We start from the raw sequence: 18,466 nt of genomic DNA on the forward strand, positions 1-18,466 counted from the left end.
CAAATGGCTGCAATATAACAAAGAGTGAAAAATTTAAGGGGGTCTGAATACTTTCCGTACCCACTGTAGATGTCTGGGAACAAGTGTCAATGTAAAAGGTATGAGGAAAGAAATCAGATCAATCCTATGGATCACTGGATGCACGTCTGTATCACAACATAAGCCATGACTCATAGGATGGGAGACACTGACTAAGGCACTGAAAGAAAGAGTGAGATTCTTTGGCAGGATCTGGAATGGTAAGTCAGAGATGAATAAATGTGAGGCATTTATCAGGCTATCTGTTGATGTTGATGTTTTTGTTTATCAGAGACGCGCCAGAATCAGATATAACAGTCTGCACATACGGACACCGTTACTTCCCCTACACTGACTGAGGAAAGAATATGTAAGCTAAGCCTAAGTGTAATCTTAACATCTTTTTAGAATAAAACAAATCACTTTAAAAACTAAGTGTCTCAAATATCATGTGCCTTAATATTTCAAGCACCTAAAAATATTAAATATTTATATTTATATAAATTATAAAATAATTAATAATTATTTATTTATATTTATATTTTTTATAATAAAAGGATCTCTCAAGAAGCCAAAAAAGCAATTTAAGCTGAAGAACCTGAAAGCACCACTCATGAGCAACCTTATTTTTACTGTTAGCATACACTTCTTAGATGTATTAAATATATTATTAACAATTATCATATGAAAATACCAAGTTGTTTTAATTCTCCTGTACATTGAAATAAAACGCAGACCCGTATGCAAAATGTACTTGAAAAGTAGAAAACAAAATTATTAGGTTTTTTGTGTATTTTCAGTGTAGAATAGTTTACATAGATGAAGCTATAGTTTAGAATTTGTATTTGTATAGTTTAGTTTTGGCATTATGTTATGTGAAAGGATGGAAACGTGTCCAGTTTATTAACAAAAACGAAAAAATCCATTCTTACTTGGCTCTTGTTGGCTGCCACCTTGGCGAAAAGTGCCTGAGACACTTTTGCCCGTTTCATCTCCTGCTGGATTTCGTCATAAATGGCTGAGGTGATGTTAACCAGCGGCTCCAGTTTCAGGGGAAGGTCAGGGTTAGGACCAGAAGTTTTGGACTGTGAGGGTCCAGCGGTCAAAGGTAAAAGCAACAAAGACATATTGGTTAGATAAATATTCATAATTGCTAGAGAGAGTACAATATGAGATAACATTCATGGATGACATTTTAGACCCTTGTTCGTACCTGCAATGTACTGAGATTTTAGCAGATAAATCATTAAAGCATCCCGTTAGTAAACTCTTTTTAGTACGTGTTTGAAGTAGGGTGTATTGATTTTAGAGTGGTGTGTTTTCTTATTCAATGTTTGAAGTTGCCCTGCAGGCACAGGCAAGTAATCTCACATTCCCCAGTAAAAACGATTGCGAGATAAAATATACAGACATAATAGTAATGATAATACACAACCACATTCCCTAAGACCAAAGAATGGGAACTTTGTTCTCATATCAGAAAGATTTTTTATTATCTACATGGTTTCATTTACAATGGTCCTGAGGTTGAAAGCAGCTGTATTCATATGATTCATACAAGCATTCTAGAAAGTCCACGCACCAGGTTCCAGGTCATTTAATATAAACATGCCATGACAAGAGCAGAGCAGAACCATGCTTTCCTGCTTTTGTCATTTTAGCGAATCAAGGGCAAGAACTTGTGGACCCCGACGTTTTAATGGGTGTGAATCTTTAACAAACATATATATAGTTGTAAATCTTCAATATAAACATTATAAATTCGACCTTCTGTAGTAGTTTGGCTTTTATTTGCAAAATGGGAAAAGTTTTGTGCGTACAGTTGATCACTACAGTTGATCTCAGAGGTCTCAGATGAGGTACACTCTATGAGGAAATGAAGTGAGTGTTGATGTAATCCTCACCGAGTTTGTGATTTTGGTCTTATTCTTCCAAATAGATGCCCATGCGTCAGGGGTTAACTGTTCATCGATGCTGCGCTCCCACACTTTCTGCATTGGGAGGGTATGGTGTGAAGTTAGCAGTAAGAAGGTAGCAGTCAGGTTTTACCTTTGACCCTTAGAGGGCACTGTCTTGAAAGGCAGTGTGGTTGTATTAGTGAGTTATCCATATTGTTGTTGTCAATGTCAATATGTATTCATATTCAAAGACAAGATATCATTTACATTTACTAGAAAAATAGCATAACATTGAGTGCTTTAGTTAAAGATGTCAGGAGCTAAACATTTGACCTTTGTTGTTGTCTTAAAGCTGGAAGACTCTACATGACTTTAGTTGCCGTGAGTCAGAGATTTTGCTGAAAGTGATATTTTGAGCCAATTTTACAATGCATATTGTTTTCATTTGTCATGTATCTCCTATCAAAGAGGCACATGTTTCTGCGCGAGTTTGTTGGGTTCAGAATGACTTAAAAGTCTGGTAGTGTGTGATCCCCTTAGTTGTTTATGTATGTTGCCCAGTTTTGTTTTGTTTTTCGGCAAGTGTGTGATGGCAAGTGCTTTAAAATATTTTAAGGTTTTAAAAGTTGTGTAGCGTATTCCAGCCTTTACTAAACTTCAGTGTTCTTTACAAAATTTCTTGCATTTTTTTTAACTTAGCTTTATAACATACAGATTACAAAGAAAACAACATAGTGTAAGCCAAACAAAACAAGTAAACAGATCACATGAATCCAGACAGAAACAAAAGCAATCTCATAGGCCTACGGATAAACAATTCAGAATCAGACACAACACAAGCTTTCAGGTATTTCTACACCCAGTCAAACATACAAACAAAGCAGCAACAGGGGAAAAGAGATGTTTAGGGGGCTGAATCTAGTCAAGGGTGAGAAAGTGGGGTACCTGAGAGAGGCGAGTGCAACCAGGGCTGGGGTTTGTGCTTGGGGGCAGACTCACAGGGGGGTTCATGCTGCGCTCTCGCTCTTCCTGGTAAATTCGGTCCCTTTCACTCTCAGGTAAGTTCAGGAAGTTTTGCATCGCTTTGAGGTTCACTAGCAAGGACTGAGAGGCTGAGCGTGGGTCCTCCTCTTTTCGTAAGATCTCTGACAACAGGCCCTGGTGAACACACATAAACAAGCACGTAAGCACATAGGAAGTGATTTGCAAAAGGCTCATTTTCTTGCAACACATCCATCCAGTTACCTCACCTGGACCATGTAAGTATCCACCCACTCTTTAATGACTGTGCACTATGTTGGATGTAATTGGACATAAATTAAACTGCAGTGTGTTTGCTGCCGGAAGGGTGTATGAGAGGATCCAACCTCTGGATACCAGAGTTATCACGCTGACATGCTTAAAGCGACTCACATACCTGAAACCTCCAACAGAACAGCTTTGACACCTTTATTACCTGTTTTTGTTTAGTTCAGTGCCAAATTAAACTTGCATTAGTTCTTGCATTTTTATATGGTCTGATTTCTATATTTGGTCTGTGTTTGGGATAGTTACTAGCAAATTCACCCAGTCTATTTCTAAATGCACGCTATTGATTTTTTTGTAAACAATTCATTGATGCATATGTTTAATTTAAAAAAAAATGTTTAAAAAAATTGACTTTGTAAAAAAAAAAAAGTTGTTGGATGGAGCTTAATGCAAGCTTGCAAATGATTATAAATATGGGTTCTTGCAATTGACTGCTCAATCCAATCAACAACAAACAGAGAAGCAAGTCCCCATCCAACATTTTTCTTTTCTTTTTCGATAATACGTTTCACTTGGATGTAAGTGACAATAAAGTAGAAAAGATCTGTCACTACTTCCGTTATATGACAACTTTAAATGGTATTACAAATTCAGAATAAATGTAAAAAAATACTATAAAATTAAAACTATAACATTTTAAAATTCATTAAAAACTAAAATAAACATTTAATATATATTACAAAAAAAGATTATTTTTTATTTTATTTTATTTTTTTAAATACATTTGCTTTGGCATTAATTGAACTAACTTCACACTTACCAAAAGTTACCTTACCTTACCAAAGGCATGTTTAAATAATTTGTTTAAATATTACTTTTGTAAGCATTTTTTTGTTAGGTATAACTTACAGAAACTTAATGTCCAAATAAAAAGTGCATTAAAATCATTGCAATATTCACAGTGTTACATAATTTACAAATATCATTACAAATACATCATGAATATTCAATACATCGCCACGCCCTAGTAACTGGTATGTTCTGAAGAGGCTCTTTGCTACTATATATGGTGTAGTGTCTCCTTTCTCAAAGTTTTTCTTTAAACCTTTGAACCATTAAGTGAATAACTTATTCTCATATAACTCTATAATTCTCATATTCTCAATAACATATTCTCCACCATGCAGTCTATACTTTACCTGGGTACGGTTGAAGGCAACTCGAGCGAACACTGCCTGTGAGACACTGGCCCTTTTCAGCTCGTCTCGCACCTGCTGGTAGACATCAAAGGAGACTTCCGCAGCTGAGGGGTTGGACCCAGGCTCTCCAGGGCCACCGGACTTGCTAGGCCGCGGGATGGGTGGGTGATTGAGAAACTGTTGGTTAAGAGCCTGCGGATGCTGATGCAGGAGGCGGCTGACGGCCAGCTGTTGGCTGATAAGATGAGCCATGGCTAACTGCTGCCTCACCAGCTGTGGACTGAGCTGGGGTGGGAGAAGTCCTCCAGGCGCCAAAAGAGTTTGCAGGGCAGCAGGCGGAGGTGGAGGAGGCACCTGAGCCCGTAGCGGAGGACTGTGATGGAGCTGTGATTGCGGCTGCCCTTGGGATGGAGGCTGAGACTGGGCTGAATTCTGAGGTTCTCCAGAGCCACCTTTCACCAGAGAGCCGGCACTGTTCAAGGGACAGAGCTGCGCCAGACCAGCCAGGTGAGAGGGCGGACGCTGGGCTAATACACAGAAGTCAGTGAGACTGTCCCTTTCAACTGTGGAGGGATGGAGATGCGTATGAGGCAGGCACTAGAACAAACTCTCTAGTGTTCTAGTAGACAAATCAAAGACAATCTTTTACCCAAATAAACATCAGAATGTAGATGCTTACCCTTGATTTCCGAGCTCTCCCGTCCTTGCCACAAATAATCCCCTTAAACAGATACAAGGAACTTATGGTAAGTGACAAAAGCATTCACTCACTTACTCAATCACGCTCACAATGAAACAAAAATGTTCTTTCATGAATATAAAGTTTTACAACTTGGGTTTACAACTGCATGACTGACACATGAGTCATCCAATGGGGTCTCTCTGCACTGGCACACACATCTGGCAATGCGGGCTGAGTGTTTAGCTCTGGGAGGCAAAGAGCAGAACTAATTGAGGAGGCTCGGTGTAACTCAACACCACTTATTCTGTCAGCGTGCTGAGGATCGCTTTATTCTTTGTTGCTGCTCGCTCACTCACTGCACTTGGGGTTTAGCCCCCACTTTGATCTGTCCTGCTGTGTAATTATTTCACTTTTTGAAGGGGCATCGAGAGGAGGAAAATTGTCACAGGCATTTGGATGCTAAGAGGCTTAAACAGCAGAGCTGTGGGATGACTCTTTGCAGGACCTGTCACTGGTAGACCCCCTGTAGCATTTTGGGGGAAGGAACAGTGGTTTGTGTTACCCCATCCCAGGTAAGAGGAGTCATTAAGAGATAATGTATAAAATGTAGCACAAAACTCAAGACTTGCTCATGACCCTGAATACCTCACCACATGCTAGAAAAGGGAAATCTCTGAAAAAAAAACAGTCTCTGTGTCCGAATACGCCTAGTTCCCGACTATATAGCAGACAAAAAACAGTATTTGAAAAGAGAAGTATGTCTGAATACATAAATTCATAAAACTACAGTATTCATAAAACAACTTCTGAAGTGTGCATTCAATGAACACTTTACTATGGCTTAAGGCCACAGGAGAGGAGTTGGCAGTGGCAGTGAAGCGACGCAACTAATGTCGTAAGTCACATGACAATGACAATATGACAGATGTTGTACGTCCGGATTTCATTGACACTACACACATTCAAACTATATAGAATAACTAAGTTCTTCATCGAATGTATAATACCTACTCAAACAGTATGTGAGTTTGATCAAAGCTACGCTTTCCTGATCAGACTACTGTGATAATGTCAGCTTAGCATTTTAGTCTTTTTTCCACATTTAAGATGGCACCAAATAACAGAGGAAGAATTTAACCTGGACTTAAATCTGGATTTTGGTTGGACAGAGTAAAAATACAGCCAAAAAGACATCCGTACAAGCCTTACCTTTAATTTTTTTGTACTTCTTGTACCAGCGACCAAACTCTTGGCACTTGACAGTTGAGACGTTAGCATAGTAGGAACTATTCCCTATTGAGGAGATCATACTCTGAAAAAAGTCAAAGGAATGAGAGAGAGGTCAATAAAAGGAAAAAATGGGAATAACGACAGAGGATAACGGAAATTAACACATGGTCAAGAAATTAAAATTGCAATGCTAAATGGCCTATAAAACACATTACTGTGGAAAGCCACCCAGGCAAGTCGGATAGCGAATGCCGCGACAAGCTTTAACCCGCAGTGACATAAGTAGAGACGAAGAGCCACACACATATGCAAACAATTGATATGAGGATCAACACCCACACATAGTTCCACTTAAACACAGCATGCACAGATACATAAATCTCCAAGATTGCTCACTGGAAATGAGCAGAGCAAGGATCGCGGATGGACACCCACAGTTACACACACACACACACACACATGCATGCATTCTCTCTCTCATGTGAAGTAATTTCTGGTTTTTAGAAATGGCCCATGAATGCGGGAATTTTTGAGTAAATTTCAAATTGATGAATGAAACACGCTAAGACAATTTAGGCTACATTAACCACGCACTGACGCCATTGTTTGGAACATCTGCAAGCATAATGCAATACTGAGCCCAACATTTTCATTTATGTTATACTGCTAAGTATTATGTTGTTAGTTTTGGAAGAGTTGCACCAGCAGTGCATGTTTTACTTATCATCTTAAATGGTCAAATCTATGTGTGTTGGATTTGAAAAAATCTGAGTGGGTAGCAACTGTACCTGGGAGAGAGGACATTCTTTGACCAGTATGCTCTGGTTCATCTCTTTGAGCAGTTCTTTGAGGGCGTTGCGTACTGTAGCGTGATTCCAATGCTCTGATGGAAGGTCCTCCAGTTTGGCAAAGCTGTATCCATAAAATCATTATTACTCATCCCTCCATTACTCTACTGTAATCATCTTCAGTTCTGAATCAATAAACCCTACAGCAGGCCAGGTCAACAATAATATCACCATGGAAACACAGGGAAACAAACCTGGATGGTACACGACTACACAAAGACTACAATCTTCTCATTTGGGCCCTATGTTTATCTCCTCCGCATCCAAGAGTAAACTGCAATCAGTGGGCATGAAAGAGCTCATTGAGAAGTGCAGATAAAAAGTTTACCCTGGCCTATCTCCTGCTGTCATGTATGTACAGGGCTCTAGAGGCTTGCTCAACTGTCTATAATTGACATAAGCAAAATAATCCCTTAATTATCTCGTCACTTATAATGGAGTAAAATATATAGAAAAGGGAAACTTTTGTATGTTTCCTCATTGCAAACATTAATATCTTAAATATTATTTTATAATAAATATTATTATTAGTTTTTTATAATTATTTAATATTATGTTATGATGTATAACAAAATATAATAATTATTATATTATTATAATACTTATTTTGTAATAAATTAAATTAAATATTAATATAATTACTATGAGACTCCCCAGTCATCACAAGAATATTCAATTAGAAGGATTTTACAAGCTGATACCACAAGATAACCTGTTTAAATTACACAAAATATTTATTTATTTAGTTAGTTAGTTATATACATAAAAACAGAGTTTCACAATTTGAGTTGAATTACTGAAATAAATGAACTTTTCCACGACATTCTAATTTATTGAGATGCACCTGTATTCCCATTTCAGACAGTGATTTAAAGAGGAGAGGCAAGTCAGACAGATGAAGACAATTTGTGTGATTGTTCCACACCCCCCTTTAGATCTGTCCTTCTTTTCAAGTCTGTGTTTATATTACCGGTTTTGCTTTGATTTTTGAGGGAATCTGTTTTGTCTCATTGTGCAATGCTGAATGTATGTGTATGCCCACTGTAGACGTCTTGAGTATTCCGACTTTGAGCAGTAGCATCAATTAAGACTGAACTGAGAGGCTCTGCCTCTTAATGTACTTTAAGTTAAGCAGTAATTCATTCCAATTGCTGTAAGAGCTGAATGTCAGCGAGGTTACCCAATTCACATGTTTAGTGTTAGACAGCTCACTGCAACCAATCTGAAAAAAAGCAATGAGCTCTGTTCCAATAAAAAGCGGTAAAATGTATTCCTATTTACAGTATGAGCTCGCATCATACAGAGACTGTGGTAATGTCATTAATGAATCATTTTTAACTTGGAAATACTCTGTTCCTTGTCATTTTCCTCCCCAAGTACAAACCATTGTTCCCATTGCCACATTAAAATTCCTCCTCCCAGTGCTGGGCTTTCATGTGGTCGGCTGGTAGCTTGGCTAAAGCTTGTGTGTATCCATCCATACACACTCGCACACACAAACGCAACCTCACACACAGTATGAAAATGTTCCCTAGCACCCATACGCTATTCTGCAGAGCTAGTTTGGATAGAAGCACTGATATCCAAATGTTTGCTGTTCTGAATGACTTAGCTCTGTAGAAGATACGCCCCACTAGTCATGAAGACCACAGACTGTTATGATAACTCATTAATAATGTATCAATATAGATTTAATAAATCAAATGGGAAAGGCAGGCCTGAGCAATACTGTCTGTCTTTCCAGAATATACTGTATTCTGGTTTTACTATATTATCACAATATAAGCATCTTATATCTTTTATGTGATCAGTATTTTGGTGGAAATACTATAGATTCATAATTCATAATCTTTTGGGGGGCCATGATGAAAAGGCTTGTTAAAAGGATAGTTAACCCAACAATTTACTAATCATTTACTCACCTTAATGTCATTCCAAACCTTGACTTTCTTTCTTTTGTGAAACTAAAAGGAGACTTTTTGAAAAAGAAAAAAAAAAAGTCAATGCTTGGTTTCCGTTCATACAATAAAATGCAATGGGGTCCAGTGTTGTTTGAAAGAAGAAAGAAAAATGGCTAACAGTCTGGAACAACATGAGGGTAGGTAAATGATGTCAGATTTCTTTTTTTGTGAACCAAAAAAAACTTTTAACTGGTCTTAGCTATCTTTCTTAACAGGTGAGTGAATCTATTACTACTTTTAGTAAAAGTAAGACATCAAAAAAAATAATAATCAGAAATAATATCAACATAATATAGACTGTTTTTATTAAAATAATACTCACATTGATTAAACAATGATTTAACCATGCTAATGAGCATATTGTATGCAGAAGTGAAACTATGCTCCAGATTATAGATTTATGGATTGGACAGATTCATCTTATTTTGAGGTTAAACCTTAATAGTTTGTATGGCTGTCATAAATGACCAAACAGACAGAGCATCGAAGACCCCTGGCAATAACGACAAAACTGACTTGCTTCTGATTGGCTGCCAGGTGTGTCAGATGGCAGATGGAAAGCTAACTCACTTTGGTCATAAATCTAAAGGATTCGTTGAGGACAGAGATAGTTTGTTTTTTTTAATTGCATTTTATACCAAAAAATAAGACATAGTTCACCGGAAAAAAATGCAGTCATTATTTACTCACTGTTATGTTTTTCCAAGTTGCAGCTTGTTTACATACGTTTGAGGTATCTTTATGGTGCTTTTTTGTTGTTTTTGAAGCATGACAGTAGTCAAAATGAACAGTCCTCGTATGGAAATGAGCAGTGCTACATTTTTTGAAAATTCTCCTATAATTGTCCATGGAAAAAAGCATACAGGTTTGGAACAACATGAGGTAAATGATGTCAGAATCTTCATTTTTGGGTGATCTATCCCTTTAAGGTACATTATCTGCACATGTGAATACTCACAAATGTTCACACTACAGGTGGGAATTAGTTAATTGTCATTGCTCAAAGTATGTGAAGTGACTGTCCAGGCTCTCTCAGGCAACATAGCGTATTTTTTTATCAAACTGCCCCAGTTCGACCCGACGTGGCTGCATGTCTAACGTGGCAGCACAACAATGCACTCGTGCTGTAATTCGTCACCACTGTTAATTGTCTGAAGCCTTAAAGTACAGGTCTGTCCATACGATTCTAAAAAAGTACTCAGACCCTTATAATTGAAATAAACAATATCTCCCAGATAATTACTGGTCAGGCTAATTAAAGAAAGGCAGCGGTGCTGGGAGAGGAGCTTAAATATACCACTACGAGAGAGCTATGCAGGACACAATTCAAACAGGGAGAAAATAGATGGGACTCCGTGTAATTTTGGTTGTGAACCGCAGAGGAAAAAATGTATAATTTAAGCCAGAAATTATTCATTTAACATAAACGCTTGCTTTAAAAACAAAAAGTATTCATTTGAGAGGAGAGTTCTCTGTCTCTTTCATTCTATCGCTCATTCTCTGCTCATTTTAGGAATAAACTGAAGTCAGTGCAGTTGTTCATAATGAGAGAATCTTGTTAGTATGTGTGAGTGAGTGTGGGAGCGTCATTTTAGCCATAACCCTCTCCTTTTATTGTATCTGGCCTCATCTGAACTGATCACTGTGAGGGTGTGTGGATTATATTGAGCCTAAACGGTTTGTTTTGCAGTGCTGTCCTGTCCTCCTCCGTGTCCTTTTGATATTGTTTTGCGACTGTACAGAGGTGACCGCTTATGTTTCTGTGTTTAGGGGAGTAGCGTCTGGGACTTCCTCACAGATGTGGCGCCATTGTGTGGGCCAGACAGGACTATTTTGCCTTTCCAATCATAATGCCGCTTCTATCAATTTGCGTACTTGTTTAATTTTATAGCGCATAATGGTATTTTAGGAGGTTACACAAATGGCTTGAGTCGCTGTGTGGGTAACATATTGATCTGTTTTTGGCTCTTCAAAGGGATCTCTAAAGGGAGCTTCGAGTGAATTTAAAGACACGTTGTTGACCTACGAGTGACTCATGTTTTTTCTGTTTTTGTTACTGTGTATATTTAGTTGTCAAAGAAAGAGAAAGAATGCTTATTTAACATTATTTTTGATGAATAACAAGCTGCAGTCACACACAAACACAACCACGCAGCATTTAATTTTAAAAACTACAATCACTACAAAAACGTAGCAGACATTTCATCAGCCTGACTTAAATGATCTTTTAATTAAAGGTTGAAATGTGGCCTTCAATTTTCGCTCTCTGTTTTCTGGCAATACTTTTTAAAATACTTCCAATAAACTGCAGCACCATCAAACTTTGTTCTAGTCAGACGTACAGAGCGTGAACTGTGACTACAAACACTACAAAAAAATAAGCTCACATAAATGCCAAATGCTCAACCTATGAAGTAAATCGTGATGTCTTTTGTTACCCGTGGATCAACATGAAGTAATGACTGTTTTACATTTTCTTCATACTTCACAGAATACAAGTAAACTCTCAATCTACTGGGAGATGACATTCATGTGTACAACAATAAAGTAAAGCATTATATTGCTTCTTTGGCCCACATACTCATAAACATTCTCCATATACACACACAAACACACACAGAAAATGGACCCATACTATGAGAGTACAAAGACCTCAAGCAGACACAAACATGCATTCCCACAAAGTTACCACATACACACAAATACAGTTCACACGCATCTTTTTGTGACATGAAAATACTGCATTCTTTGCCTCGCCATTTCCTTTGTTCTTGTTTAATGAGATTTTCAGACTGTCTGTGATTCAGTAATGTCGAACAAATGCCCTTACTCCTCGGTGTTCTCAGACACATTAGCCCAAAACAGTACATCCTCCTGTCAACATCTCAACAGCCGGACCTCCTCTCTGCACTCCATGCCACTCTAATCGCTCTGAACTGTAGAGGAATTGAGTACTAGTGTATTGCTTACTGCATACTGTGCAATATATACTGTACACTGCTTAACATACTGCCTGAAATATAACCGAAAGAGTATGTATTATGTAATGATTACTAAGATTAATTGCATGGCATCCAGTTATATCAGAAATAAATACGATTCTTTTGCATTTTCATACGTTTCATTTCATTAACATTAATTAATGCATTAGGTATCACAAACTAACAATCTGCTCAGTTTTGCAGGATTTACTCATGCTGATGTATAAAAACTTAAGTTGTTCTTTTTTGTTTAGCATATCTGTATATCAGAGATGTTTCATGTTCATATTACATCATATTTTGTTAATAATAAGACTGCATGTTCTTTTGATACAAAAAAAAACTCTAAAAAAGATTGAGATGTGAAGAACATTTCACTCTAATTTCAGAGAGGTAAAATGGAGCCACTTATAATAACAAACTTCTTAAAGGAATCCAGTCACAGAACCCACAGAACCACACTCTAGACATGGAGGAATGTGATTGGCTGAAGGGAGGGGCTTGTGGGAAAATTATAATACAGTACTTTGCTTCATTCTGTTAATCAATAAGTGTACTTATTTAAAGCTCAACAAAAGTTTATTAAAACATAATGATTTAAAATTTACTTCACTTATAAATTTACACATTTTAACTTCACATGATTACAAAGTGCACTGTTTTAAAAGTGCACTTAAGAGTTAAAAGTACACTTTAAGTACACTTAAGTTATACAATCAAGTGGCCTTTTATTTCCTTGAGATTATATATTTTTTAAAACTTTTTTACACATTATAAGATTTAAATTACAATACTACGTGCACATTCAATACAATTAAGCACACTTCCTTTTTCTTTTTTAAAAAAGGAACTTTTGTGTAACATTTGGCAGCTCATTTAAATAGTACATCAAGATAAACGTTAAAATATCTGATATTGTTCTGGTTTGTCAAACTGGAAAAGTGAAGTTCTAGTCATTATTTATTTATTATTTATTTTACTGAAATTTAAGATTCATTAACTGTTTTGAACATGCACTCTGAGTCTGGGACAATGTTGAACTCACCATGTGCCTGGGCTGCAGAACTGTGGGAGTAGCCAAGGGCGAGAAGTGCAGTCTCAACCAGCTGAGTGAAAAGGATGTCTTTCCTGACCAGCACAAACTCTGCATGTTCCTCCCGGCTCTCTCCATCTGATATCATCCCTCCATCCACCTGCTCCACTACGCAGAAGACTGGAATCATCAGACCTGCAATACAGTAGAGCAGCACGGTATAGAAAACATTAGTGAAACAATGGTCAAGAGAGAAGAGCTGAATTACTGAATATCCGTTAAAAAGGAAGTTCAGTGACTGAGCTGATATTCTACAAATGGAATCATTTGCACACATTTTTTAAAAACTATTCAACAAATTCACAACTCTATTTCTAAATAAAGTGTGGCATTATTTTGAATAGTCGCCACGTGCTGTTCACAGGAGAAGTGTTTTCATTAGAAATCATTAATGATTAATAGGTTCATTACTTGCATTTGAATAAGGTGGCCAGGGTCAATCGCTTGTCCCAGGTTTCCTAGCCCAATGCAAATAGTCAACATGAACAAAGCGTTCAGATTGTGTATCAAACCAACCATCAAACCAGCTACGTTATACTCCATTAAAGCTATCAATTTTTTTATGGTGCCTCCCTTCACTTTGTCAGGGCAGCTGAGATGATATCTCCTCAAGTCAACGGACTGCGTGCTAACGGCAGGGTCACTTAATAAAATTAGCTGCATGAGCCTCCAACGGATATGCAAACCTTTCTGCCTTCAGTGTTTGAGGTTACGGCTCATTGCGTTTGGCTCATTTTAGTAGTGTTGATTTTGTTAACATTTTAGTTAAAAACATTTATGACTAATCCGTAAAATATGTTGCCAAGTGATTCGGTGGGTACAGAGTCCCATCTTTTAATGGGATGTCGAGATGCATAGTCATTCACAGCTTGTTGAGAAATAGTACGGAGTACCTATTGATGCCTGAAAAACACACATCCCACCCAAGCTTCCTCTGGTTAATCTAGGCCTAACCTATCCATTGGTTTTTTCAATTTCCCTGAAGTGCTCAAAAGCCTTCTGACTATTAATAAATACCCCTTAGAAATTATAGGCTGAAAGCATTAGGCAAAATCCCAGTTGTACTAATAAAAGCAGAGCAGTACAAAACTCTCTCCTAATTTACACACACACACACACACACACACACACACACACACTTCCATGCAAATACATATATATTCACACACAGCTCCCAGAGCCCCTTGGTTTAATCAGTCAATTCCTATATTTCTATTTCCTTTCCATTTATCACCCTGGCTTCCAGTTCAGAATGCTCTTATGGAGTGAATTACAGGCCAGGGGCCGGTGCCAATTCAAGTAAGTGAATTTCCCCCAACAGGGAAATATAACTGTCAACACACAGCAGCTCCCAGCAGTCTCTCTCTCTCTCTCTTTCTTCCGCTAGCTCCCATGGGCTCATCCCTGTACCCTGTATGAGCACGGTTTCATCATAAGATAACAGCATGTGTGTGAAGCCTGTGTCTGACTCATTTTTTGTGTGAACCTTTCATTGCTGAGCAATGCTCACTCTGAGTAAGTCTTTGTGTCTCTTTGATTATCTGTTTTAATGCACATTAATGCCTGAACATTTTTTTAGACTTATGCATGAATTTTGAAGTGTGCCATTTAATGGTGTGTTCACACCAGACGCGAAGCGAATATGCGCATCGCGTCACTCGGTTATATAGGCTTGTAGACTTGTAAGCATATTTGTAGACTATACTATAACCATAAACGCTGACTATTTGCTTTAAACTGTATATAAATGAAATATAGAAACAAAGAACATACTGCAATAAATAAATAAATAAAAATAAAATAAATGAATAAATAAATCAGCATTTTTGTCTTGTTTCTCAGAAAGAATAGCTAAACAGCCTGAAAATAAGATAAATTTACTTGAGAAGCAAAATCGTTAGTTAATAATAATAATTATAATAATATAAGAACAAAAGACTTTTCATAAAATATATCTTGAATTAACATTAATAAATTGCTGAAGGGGTAAAACACAAACTTAATTAAAACTATATTTTCTGAAAACCAGTGTTAATGCCTTATGCAAATTTAAGAGGAAATTCATCTTGCTTTAGATACTTAAAAAAAAAAAAGATTACAAAAATGATTTTTAGCAATGCAGGCATGTGTCTGAGTGATTCTGAGTGAGTCCATGTCTGATTTGTGTGTGGCCCACTCTTTAGTGTTCCATTGTGGTTTGGAGAAGACTGTTTCAAGACAACCTCTGATTAAAACTAACCATTTGGCCCATCTGCCAGGGTACAGGAAGAGAAAGCCCTGCTACTTTCCTCTTTGACCTATTCCAAAAAAAATCTTCTTCTTAGATATTGTGTCAAATCAAATCTGCTTTAGATGTGTACAGCAAGTCATACTCACACATACACACAATCACGAACAAACTCACAGTATATGTTGTTAAGGTCTTGGCCTCTAAAAATATCTCATCTATATCTGATATGTGGCTTTATGATTGGCTACACACATTGTTCACTGTCAAGGTTAATTACAGCTTGACCTTGGTGACATTTTGCCCCAATCCATAACATCAGGAATGAAACAGTGTGAGGGATGATAGAATATGACACTTTTGCTGAGGCTGTGTGTTACTGGACACAGACTGTATGTTTCCTTAGAGAAAAATGTGTAACTGCTTTACTGTCAGGACCACATCATGTTTAACTGTATGCGGGTCATTGATATGATATTTGAAGCAGTAAAAGCAGTATCCTGCAGTATGGTATACAATATAACTAAAACTATATAAACAACACACAAACACACACACACACACACACACACACACATAGGCTTCACAACAACTCTGTGACTGTTCTTGAATGGGCCAGCCAGAGCCCTGACTTAAACCCAGTTGAGCATCTCTGGAGAGACCTAAAAATGGCTGTCCACCAACGTTTACCGTCCAACCTGACAGAACTGGAGAGGATTTGCAAGGAGGAATGGCAGAGGATCCCCAAAGCCAGGTGTGAAGAACTTGTTGCATCTTTCCCAAAAAGACTCATGGCTGTATTAGATCAAAAGGGTGCTTCTACTAAATACTGAGCATTTTTCAGTTTTTCTTTTTTAATAAATCTGCAAAGATGTCAACAATTCTGTGTTTTTCTGTCAATATGGGGTGCTGTGTGTACATTAATGAGGAAAAAAAAAATAACTTAAATGATTTTAGCAAATGGCTGCAATATAACAAAGAGTGAAAAATTTAAGGGGGTCTGAATACTTTCCGTACCCACTGTATATATATATATATAGTATGTATACACATACATACATATTACTGTTCAGAAGTTTTGTGTTGGTATGATTATATAATTATTAAATTGAATTATTGAAAGAGGTCTCTTATACTCACCAAGGCTGCATTCATTTGATCAAAATACAGAAAACAGTAATCACATCATGTTTAACTGTATGCGGGTCATTGATATGATATTTGAAGCAGTAAAAGCAGTATCCTGCAGTATGGTATACAATATAACTAAAACTATATAAACAACACACAAACACACACACACACACACACACACACACACATATATACATAGATAGATGGTGTGTGGCCAGAATGCTATGGCTATCAGTGAAGAAAGACCGTAATATTGTAGTTACAGTAACCACTAGCAGACTAGAAAAACTCATCGCGGATGTATAATATAAAAAGAGCATATCTTTTGAGACTTTTGAATGGTAGTCACCATTCAACGTGCATGCCACTCTATTTGCAAGCCAAATAAATAAACTTGTCTAGATGCAAAATTTGCGATATATGATTTGTCTTTTTTTTTTTTGGTGAAAACCTTGATGCTGAATTAAAAAAGTTATATGTCAACTACCCATGTGTAAAAACATATTTAAAGCCATTCAATAATCACAGCTGTGACCACACCACTGTATGTGGCAATTTGTTGGGGTCTCTTTAATCAATATGACCCCCCTTCTGACACACAGTACTGTTGCAATCAATAACTGGCCAAGAGGAATAAATCAGGTCTATATGGTGCTACTTAATTCACTGAGCTTATAGTGGCCACAACACTCCTGTGAGCAGAACTAAAATGGTGTATAGGATTAAACTGATCTGCATCATGCACTATGAGCTGGCTCTTTTAATGTCAGATAAATTAGATAGAACCAGGCAAACTGCATAGCTAGATGTGCTGTTTTAATGTTTATTCATTTTTTTAAAATTCTATAATAGTTCTCTCACTAATTAAAAAAAACAATATATTTTTTAAAGCAGTGGTGTAGTGGCTAGAATTTAGGCACACTAAGCCACGGTGCTAGTGTGTGGTCTTTCTTCAACATACAACTAATAAAAGAGGAAACACTCAAGGAAAAAAAATATATAACAAGTGTATATACAGTAAAAGTTGTGAGTGTCTTACCGCCAAGAGGTCTCTGTGGGGCCCCATTGTGGCGACTGCGGTGACCTGTGGGACTACCGTTGAGTTCCACACGACCCATCTTTGGTGGGGGGCTGCCAATATCAGGACTTCTGCTCCCACGTCGCTCAGGGCTCTCCCGTAAACGAGGGCTCTCTCCTCCGCAACGCTCCATCCCCCTCCACACTACAGGGCGAACACCAGCCAGAGGATAAGGACCTGAGACAAAGAGAGAGGGAGACCTAATGAAAACACAGCCAATACAATATTAATGCATTAATTTTTTTCTGAACATCATAAATTGTATATTCAACAACCAAAATAATTGGAAAAATTTTTAGAGTCAATCTGTTATACAAAATAATACCACAACAATGCTTAACAGTGCGTTCTTATATATATATATATATATATATATATATGGTATATTTAAAAAAAACTAAAAAAACTAATAATTTTTGTGTCCTCACCATAACCATGATAATTCATCATTTGGTTCCAATAAACCCTAAAACGAATCAAATGCTAAAGTTCTTATTCGATTTTTAAAGAACTGAATCCAAATTAAGAATAAAATTTCATTAGCATTTTTCTTTCTCACAAATCAAAGGATTCCCCGATAGATATCAAACTCTATGTCCTACAGTGAATTGTTTAAGAGGACGCTGGCATCTTATCAACACCATCAGCAAACAGAAAAGCTGAGGCCCAGCGTCTCGTTCTGCTCCAGCGTCTATGGGGAATGTAAACTAATGTGTATGTGCATTTAAATATGTATGTGTAGCCAAAATGACAGACCTCTAGGCAAATATATATGAAAGCAAAGATGCTCCAAATCTTTTTATGAATTATTAAGTTACTTTAAGTTGTTCAAATGATATCTGTATGTGCATGCATGCATGCAAATATAG

General features: G+C 37.2%; 1 protein-coding gene across 1 annotated transcript in view; it reads right to left on the minus strand.

Moving 5' to 3' along the window:
• Nucleotides 1-17,759, minus strand: part of LOC107719815 (DNA-binding protein SATB2-like) — a 25,949-nt gene extending 8,190 nt beyond the window's left edge. The window contains exons 1-9 of the mRNA XM_016527352.1: nt 17,559-17,759; nt 13,083-13,293; nt 7,064-7,187; nt 6,255-6,357; nt 5,043-5,084; nt 4,364-4,926; nt 2,862-3,074; nt 1,923-2,009; nt 951-1,103 (exon numbers count right to left, since the gene is read on the minus strand). Coding sequence (XP_016382838.1) covers nt 951-1,103; nt 1,923-2,009; nt 2,862-3,074; nt 4,364-4,926; nt 5,043-5,084; nt 6,255-6,357; nt 7,064-7,187; nt 13,083-13,293; nt 17,559-17,730 — 1,668 coding nt within the window. The 5' untranslated portion in view covers nt 17,731-17,759. The remainder of the gene's footprint in view (nt 1-950; nt 1,104-1,922; nt 2,010-2,861; nt 3,075-4,363; nt 4,927-5,042; nt 5,085-6,254; nt 6,358-7,063; nt 7,188-13,082; nt 13,294-17,558) is intronic.
• Nucleotides 17,760-18,466: the final 707 nt, after the last annotated feature.

Source organism: Sinocyclocheilus rhinocerous, unplaced genomic scaffold, assembly GCF_001515625.1.
Source record: "Sinocyclocheilus rhinocerous isolate Xijiao unplaced genomic scaffold, SAMN03320098_v1.1 scaffold421, whole genome shotgun sequence".
In the NCBI taxonomy this organism is placed as follows: Eukaryota; Metazoa; Chordata; class Actinopteri; order Cypriniformes; family Cyprinidae; genus Sinocyclocheilus; species Sinocyclocheilus rhinocerous.